The following is an 8,880-nucleotide window of genomic DNA, read 5'->3' on the forward strand; positions in this document are numbered from 1 at the left end:
TTCTGGCGTCAATAGTGTCGTACAGAGAGCAGGGCTTATCAGAGGGACCCTGCAGGTTTGCATTCGCATGTATTAAGGAGAAATAAATCCTCAGTTAGGAAACAATAAATCACTGTAAACATTTGCTCATTTGCTCTTGTGTGTACTTACAACTTCAGATGAAAAATCTGAGATATCGGCATAAACTGTGAGTTCGTTTGAATCACTGCCTGTGTAAAGAAAACAAAATTACAGAAATGACTGTGGCTGGTAAAAAGCCACAATAACAAAGTAAGAGAGAGAAAAAAAATGGCACATTAAAGAGTTTCTTACCAGACCATCTTCTTTTGCAGAGACATCCGCTCACCACTATGATTATAATAATGATCAGTAAACCTCCAACTGCTGCAACGATAATCCAGACTAGGATTGGGATTCCTACAATTGACAGCAGATTAACAATATGTCATGTTTAAAAAGAAGCAAATAAAAACAAGCAGGAAAATAATTTGTCCAAAACTATTTTAAACAATAAATCCCGTTATTTATCTTACCATTTTTATGCAGTGTGATGTGTTTGGTCAATTATATAAAATTATGATTAAGATGCAGTAAAATTTGTAGCTATAAAGTGACAAACTAAAAAAAATTCAAAAGGTTTCGATATGTTTTAAAAGCAATGCATTTTTAGTATGAATGTGCTGCTTTTTAAAAATAGTTTTAACTAGCTATGACGTCAGTCAAATAAATAATAAACAAAAACACTTTAACATAACAGAAGAAACGGGGATGTAAAACTTTAGTCAAGAAGGTAGTTTAAAAAAAATACGTGTGTTATCAAGATATGATTTGGTAACACTTTATTTGAAGGGGGTTGAATAAGACTGACATGACACTGTCATAAACACCTGTCATGAACATCAATAAGCCTTCATGAATATTTATGACTGTTATCATAAAGCGTCATTCGGTAAATTATGACACTTTTAATACAAAGTTGACATTATTCAAAATGTCTTTATTATGACAACTTGACATTAACCAAGAAATCATTACTGATATAAATTTGTTATAAAAGTATTACTGATTGCACTTTAAAAATTAGGTAACTTTATGTTATTAAAGGTAAAGTTTAAACAGTAATGATTTCCTGGTTAATGTCAAGTTGTCATAACAAAGACATTTTGAATAATGTCAACTTTGTATTAAAAGTGTCATAATTTACCGAATGATGCTTTATGACAACAGTCATAAATATCCATGAAGGCTTATTCATGTTCATGACAGGTGTTATGTCATGTTCATGACAGTGTCATGTCAGTATTATTCAAACCCCTTCAAATAAAGTGTTACCTAATTTTGTTTCAGCAAATTACATATGATCGTTTATTTGTAGTGGATGTATAGTGCATTCTGACTGTTAAAATAATTAAATTATTTATATGTGATGACGTTCATCATCTACAGCATGTTGGATAAACCATAAAGTATATTTCTAACTCTTCTATGATTTTTGTCTGTATTATTACCAAATATTGAAAATCATCATTACTTTATGATTCAGAAAAGTTTCTTAGGAACTGCAAGAAAATTAATTTCTAGTCTCTGGATCTGAGATTTTCTGTGTTTTGTGGACTTGGACCTTTTATAGAACTATACATCCAACAGATTTACAAAATAAACCGACTTGTTCTTGTTGTCTTCAAACCTCTCCTTTCTGAACATACCTTCATTAGAGGCTGTGGGTCCTGTGGTGTTGCTACATCTCAGTGTTTCAGATGCTAACTTCTCACTGACAACATTAGAGGCATTGCAGGTGAATGTGGTGTCGCCATCTTGTGGTGTAATGTTGTATTGCAGCCTGGGGCCGTTACTACTTTGGTTTCTCACAGTCCAGATGTAAGTGACGTTGCTGTGAGGATTTGCTTTGCACTCCAGAAAAACTGTACAAAATCCATTTGGTCCAGGCTGAGTGATGTTTGAAAACACATTGGGATTTGTGGATATTGGCTCTAATGTGAAAACAGAGGGAAGAAGTGTAACAGTCAGTAACATTATATATGCATTTTATTTGCAGAATTCACACAGTATTTGCTCCTTTAATCTTAGAAAATTCAGAAAGATGTCATCAAATGATGAATTCCTTTTATTTGATGCAACCATAAAATTTGCTTTCTATCAGTAAATCCTGGGAGAATCTCCTGTGATCACTGTTTGGTCTTAAAGCTCAAGCACATTTAGATTCTGCAGCAGGACAGTGACCCCCATAAACATGATATAAAAATTCAGATAAGCTGGGGGTTTTTTTTACATTGATATATTTTCTAACAAGTATTGTGTTCTTCATTTTGAAAACAGTGTATTAATCAATCCGTTCTTTAAGAATTCTACACAAGTTTTCTTTCTTGAAAAGATTATTTTTGATTGATTGGATTGAAAAGAAAAGTATCTTACCGTGAACTTGCAGAGTGATGAAGACTGAACCTGGATGGTCTTTGACCTCTGTGATTAAATTAAATTCACCAGAATCTTGAAGAGTCAGGTCTCTTATTGTTAAACTAAAGGTTATGTTATTGAACTTCGCTCTGTCCTTAAATGGATTGTTTCTAATAACACCTGAACCTTTGATTGCTACTCTTGTGTTTTTATATCTCCATTCTACGCTGGTGACGCCTTCAGCTGGTAAATTTGATAAAAGCTCCACAGAGTCTCCAACTCTTTTATGAATGACTTGTTTTCCTTCTGAAGCCTCCACATCTGAAACAAAAAACAAAGAGCATAATGTTAATAATTCATCTAAGTGAAACATTTAGATGTTCTGTTACATACAATTTAATGTTTACACTTTTTTAAAATGTCCGTAAGCAGTTTCCCAGCCATTACAAGATGTATCATAATTTGCTATCAGAGCTCGAACTCTTAACAATTACATTTGTTGAGGAACCACAGGGTACAGGATTTGGTCACATCACCTAAAACCAACTGAATTCATGTGACACATGAATGCAACAGCAGGTGGCGGTAATTCTCTGAAGGTATTCTCTGATTTCTATCTCACCGAGCTTAGAACACTTTTATATGAAGTGCTTAGTTTTTTTTTTTTTTTAATGGAATTTAAATGTTGGCTTTTATGTCAACGGACCACAACATGAAGTTAGGATTTTATTCAAAATTTGGAGTTTATGTTAAATAACTTAATTCTAATTGGTAAAAAAAAATATATCCAGAAATTACAGTTTTGTAAATTAAGCAAAGCTAAACTACGTTAATAACTGATAGTTAATAACGTCAAAGGCTTTTAAAACTTTATGATTAAAATTTTAAATGATTCGTTTAAGGCTCTTTGTTATTTATTATGATTTTGTCGCCTTTCTTTTGTGTAATTTTTTAATTAATGTGTGATTATTTGTTAGTTTGTATTATGTCACATGTAATCTTTTTTCATGATCATATAACTGATCTTTTGTCTTCTGTCAATTGGCTCCCAGCATGTCCAATTGTGTTTGTGCCCTGTTCATATTTATGTGATCAGTCTGGATTCTGCAAAAGGGGGGGAAAAAAGAGAGTCAAACATGTTTGACTGTATCATAAAAACTAAAAACTAACTTTTTATGATACAAAAAATAATAATTTCCTTGGGGGTTTACAAACAAACGGTGCAAAATTGTGATTGACTGACTTGAATTGTTTGTATGCATCTCCAGAACATAGTCATATTTATGTTGGTTTGAACAGGGGTTGTAATATATCGTATTTCATAACAGTCATCCGCCTTTGTGTTAGAACAGAGAGGTGGATGTTTGAACTCTGGTCGGGTGCCAAGAAGGGCACATTGTATACAGCGCTGTAGAAAACTATTAGTTTTAGTGAGTCCCCTCTTGTTGAAGAGTGAACTCACTTCTGAAAACATTGCCACAAATACAGATTGACACTAAAACACCATCCAAGTGCAATGTTGGTAATTGACTGAGGAGCAATTTGCTGATGAACAAAGTTTCTCTCATAACATGGAGCAAAAGTTGATCAGGGTTTAAAATCTGGAGAACTGAAGAACGAGTAAATTACTTAAATTTAGTTCACCAGTCCACTGTGTGTTGGAACAAAACAAAGATGATTGCAGATTTAAAAAGACACAGGAATACTTCAAACATTATTCCCATCATAAGAGAAGATGTTTTTTTAAATATCTCAATGTTTTCCTAGACAACAGACTGCTCTGAACATCAGATAGTAAAGCTTTATACAAGAAGGGACGGTTGTTCTAGAAACCTAGTTCCTTCAGTCTTTCAATGTGCTGTAGATCTACTATAGATCTATTGTAGAGAGTATGCTCTGTTCTCCCATCACCTGTTGGGGTAACGCCATCAGTCAGTGGCTTAAAAAGGCTCAAGAAAATGATAAAGAAGGCTGGCTCTGTTCTACAGGCTGCTCTGAAGACGGTGCAAATACATATATTTCTATATAATCAAAGAACATCATGGAAAACCCTTTTCATCCTCTTCACAACAGAGCTATAAAACATGTAGTATATTGCATGCACCGTTGCACAAGTTCTTATGAAGAAATGTTTTAAGTTTAGTTATAGGATTTCTAAAAATCAGCCAAAGCAACATTAGTTCATCCCACTAACATTGGTTCCCACCATTATTAATGATGAAGCTCAACTAAAAACAAAACGTAGTCTCTGAATCACATTAATAATGAACAGTCTGTTTACTTATTTTCACTACACTAAATAAATTAACCAATATAAAGAAGATGAAGAGAAATAAAGCTGATTTTACTGATTTCTGTATCTGCAGGTTGTTCAGGTGAGCAAACAAACAGCATTCACTCAGTAACGTATTATCTCCAAAGAGTCGGTATTCTGTCTGTTCAAGCTTTCAGAAAATGATGTAAAGTAACATGTCTTGACATTTAATGTACATTTAAATTTAAAGGGGTAGTGTTATGTGTTTTTCAGCCACTGTGCAATTTAATGGTACGATTAGTAACTGTTACCTGCAGTTGTTATAAAATATCAAATATGGCTTAAAAGAAATTTAACTTCCTAATTTAACACTGTGAAATTGGGCCTCTGTCTCTTTAAGAAACTCCTGCTCTTTCTGAAACTCTGCCTTCAGGAAATTGTCATAAAACAAATCAACCCTCTATAAATGCTAACAACTTTTTTTTTACCGGCATTGCAATAGAAATGGCTTGTGTGACGAGCTCAGCTGATGTGCAGTACAACCAGGTGTTTGCTAATTGCTGCTGGCTAGTCTGTAGGAGCTGAGTCGGTTCGTGGAGGAGGGCTGCTCTGTGAGACGGAAGCTTGGAAAACGCAGCTTCAAGGAGGAGCTTTGTCCTCGAAGGCGGAGCTAGGTCCACCCAGTCGTTTTGCACAGCTGAACGGTTGCCACGGGAGATTATAGGATTTCTCAAACATGCATGAAAAAATCAAAGTAACACTCTCCGGGTCTGTTTTTGATGAGGGAGTAACATTCTAACATGATGTAAAGTTCAAAAATGTTTACTGTCCAGAAGACTGCTCCTTTAAACAAGAACATAATTATTTTATTAGACACTTCTGTAATAATATAAAGGGAATTCTAGTCTAGTTTTTGTTCAGCAGGTCATGTGTCTCATCAGTATGCACACAGAACAAAGTACTTCTCCATTTAATAGGATCAAATTTGTATCTGTCTGTTCTGTGAATTTCTGCTGCTACAACTAGAAACAGGGCTGAGCTCTGAACTGCAGGTATGACACTACATCACATGAATGTTTATTTAGAAAAAATAAAAATGATAAAGTTTTACCAGAAGAAATCTTTTAACTATGGTTTATATCGGTTTTAAGAACTAGCTGAGGTTTTTTATTTTTAACTGTTTGCAAAAACCTCTGCAGCTACAAGAAGGAAGTGTAATCAAACACTTGAAAACACTCCGAGGTGTTTTTATCACATAACAGCAGCAGCTACACAGCTTTACTGGTGAGTTCCTGTTGTTGGACAAACAGGAAAATGTTTTAATGAAGTGATCAAACTTCTTATAACACGTATCATCAGGTACAGAATAAGTCAAGCCGCCCCCACGCTGATGGGCATTTTAAAACTGTAGATAAGATTTCACTTGACAAGTTAATGTCTTAAAAAAAGTAAAGAGAAAACAATAAAAAAAGACAATATTACTATCCATCAGAACGGCTTCTTTGGCGGGAAGTTAATTTTTACTCAGAATCTTAGATTTAAAAGCTTCAAGTAAGAAAGAAATATTAAAAGATGCAATCACTTGAATTGCTTTGCTGAGGTTGGAAAGTTGTAGATTTTTTATGACATTCCCAACACGCAATATATCTACCGTTCATGTAAATTTCTGTAAGTCAGAAATAAACTGTTTATTTGCTCTCTTTGCATTTCAGTTCAACATTCCTTAGTGATCATATAAGTTAAGTGCTTGAGAACATGCAAATACAAGTGAATTACATGTTATATATATTTTATTGCTAACAGCAGTTAGCAATACTTTGTGATTTAGCATATTAATCAGCTAATCCATCTGGTTTTTGTACTCTTATACACTTAAGTTGGACTTGAAATCTCGAAGTCTGACCTCAGACGTAAATCACACATTGTTAGCAACGCCCAGCGTTTGTTTCTGGTTCATCGTTGCCTGCTTTATGTTATACATGGAGACCTCAAAAGATCTTAAAGTTCTCAAAGATCTTTAAAATCTGTGTTTGCTTGAACAAGCCGTCTACTGGGCTTCCGGTGCTTAGGGGCCCCTACAGCGCTGTTGATGCAATAACCTGACAAGGATCAATGCTAATGTTTCTTCTGAGTACCACTAAAGATTCGCCAAGTACCATCTGTGATGCCTCAACCTCAGTTTGAGAACCATGTTTTGGTTGCAGGAGGATGGAACCTCTCTTTGTAGTCAGTGGAAAAATCTTTATTACTATTACAACCATGAAGAGCTTCTCATAGCTGCTGCTAACCAGTTGTTTTTCATCTTTGGCAATGAGCTCCAACTCTTTGAGGATGGAAAAATTCTTCGCCGTCACCCTAATCTTTAGCTACATTCAAAGACAATCAAACTTAAATAAGAACTGTGGCTGGGGCCGTGTAGAGGAGGCAGGGCGACAAAGACTGTATCCTGAAAACTGTCAGATCAGCAGTCGTACCCATGACTGTCTTGACCATTTCTTCTTTTATCGCTCTGTGTAATACTAACACTTGTACTGAAAGTGAAATTTGAAAGTGGATTTTCCTAATTGTCCTAATAATTACACTTAGCAGCATTAAATATATCACTCAAAGTGTTCAATGAATTTAAGTTGTTTTGAACTGAAACAGAACAATCAAACTAACTTTCACTGAAAAACGAGAGCACTTACTCCAACTTAAATATATTGCATTAATTAGTCCCAAATAGCCAAATTAAGTCTATCCAAGTTCATTTATTAAATTGTCAAGTTAAATAAACGTAAATAAATTTAGCCTGACGCTTCATTCAGTTGCCTGTAACATTTTTTTTTTTTTTTACTTGGAGCTCCATTCTCACTTTTTTTTGTCAACTACGGAAAGTTTTCAATGAAGACAAAAGAAAAATGGATGCGTGAAAGCTTGATCATTAGCTTCCACTTTTTGAATAAATTCATTTGCATGTTCATGTAACGGCTGACTTTGCATCATTTCCCTGGAAAACCGAGACAAACCACAATCTGTGCCCTCGGTGGAAAAGTTAAAATAAAAGTCTGTATCCGTCTCATTTTCGGTCAGCGTCAGTGCTTTTGGTGGAGAACACACAGGAAATGCCACCGTTGCTTTTGCTCTTGTTTCTGTCTCACAGTTTTATTTAGACACACACAAAAAAGAAAACAGCCGACAACTGAAGCGCAACAAATAGCAGGTAGAGTTCTGAAATGTGGCCTGACAGAGCAAGCACGCAAGATTGAAGAAGTGAACGGTATTTCATTGTGACCTACAATTTGAAGAAGAAAGCCGGAAGTGACAAAAAGAGAAAAGATGATCTATCTCCAAGTTGCAAAAGTTTCCATGCATATGTAGCAGGAAATCTGCCAACACAGCAACACAGAAACATGCAAAACTTGACTCTTAATATTCAACCACAAGATGCCCAAAGGTTATAGCTGCCGTCTCAGACAAGGAGGATAAATTCAGATTGTCACAGATCTTAGTGAGAACACTAATTTTCATTGGGATGTTCCAAATCCCAAATTATTATGCAACTTCAGTTTCAAAAGTAGACAGGAGTTAATATTTTAGGAAAACCTTCTTAATGATAACATCTTATATTGTATTTAAAAATCAATTACGAAAAACAAAGCACTACGAGGAAAGAATAAAAAAACCATTGAAGAAACAACACCTCCCTTTCCAAGGAGGTATGCAAATATCCCGTTCTAAGGAACCGAATTGTAATTCTTTGTCAAAGTCACAACTACAGAAAACCGGGAGGTCGATCACCATCCATGGCAGTAAACATGAGGGGCAGACCAGGTCACGTACCGTGGCGGGAGACCCCGAGAAGCAGCGCGGCCGTGTACGCGAGAAGGCAGCTCAGGCAGCGAAAGCGACCACCAGCCATCTCTGTGGGGAGCGGAGCAGTGTCTGTTTCCTCTTCTGCTCGCTGCAGTCAGCAAAGTTAGAAAAAAAAAAAAAACTGAGGGAGGGAGGCAGGGAGGAAGCTTCTGTGAATGTAGAGCATGAAGCAGGTTGAGTATACAGAGAAATATCTGCAAACACTTTAAGGTTAAAAAAGATAGTTTCTTTCAATACAGTTTTTGTGTTTATTATTTTGTTCACTATATCACCATGCAAATTTTGAATTTAATAACCACGGTCAGTTCGTCTACTGAGGAAGAAAAACGACAAAGGAAGAAAAACGACAAACAAAA

The 8,880-nt window shown here is 35.4% G+C and overlaps 1 protein-coding gene across 1 annotated transcript in view; it reads right to left on the minus strand.

Annotated features, from left to right (window-relative positions):
• LOC106957164 (signaling lymphocytic activation molecule-like) overlaps window positions 1-8,607 on the minus strand; it is a 21,580-nt gene extending 12,973 nt beyond the window's left edge. The window contains exons 1-6 of the mRNA XM_015048423.1: window positions 8,492-8,607; window positions 2,434-2,736; window positions 1,707-1,991; window positions 313-417; window positions 151-209; window positions 8-49 (exon numbers count right to left, since the gene is read on the minus strand). Of these exons, the coding sequence (XP_014903909.1) occupies window positions 8-49; window positions 151-209; window positions 313-417; window positions 1,707-1,991; window positions 2,434-2,736; window positions 8,492-8,570 (873 nt within the window). The 5' untranslated portion in view covers window positions 8,571-8,607. The remainder of the gene's footprint in view (window positions 1-7; window positions 50-150; window positions 210-312; window positions 418-1,706; window positions 1,992-2,433; window positions 2,737-8,491) is intronic.
• Between the last annotated feature and the right edge of the window lie 273 nt (window positions 8,608-8,880).

The sequence above is a fragment of the Poecilia latipinna genome, unplaced genomic scaffold (assembly GCF_001443285.1).
Source record: "Poecilia latipinna isolate Pla-1442-1.1 unplaced genomic scaffold, P_latipinna-1.0 Scaffold884, whole genome shotgun sequence".
Classification (NCBI taxonomy): Eukaryota; Metazoa; Chordata; class Actinopteri; order Cyprinodontiformes; family Poeciliidae; genus Poecilia; species Poecilia latipinna.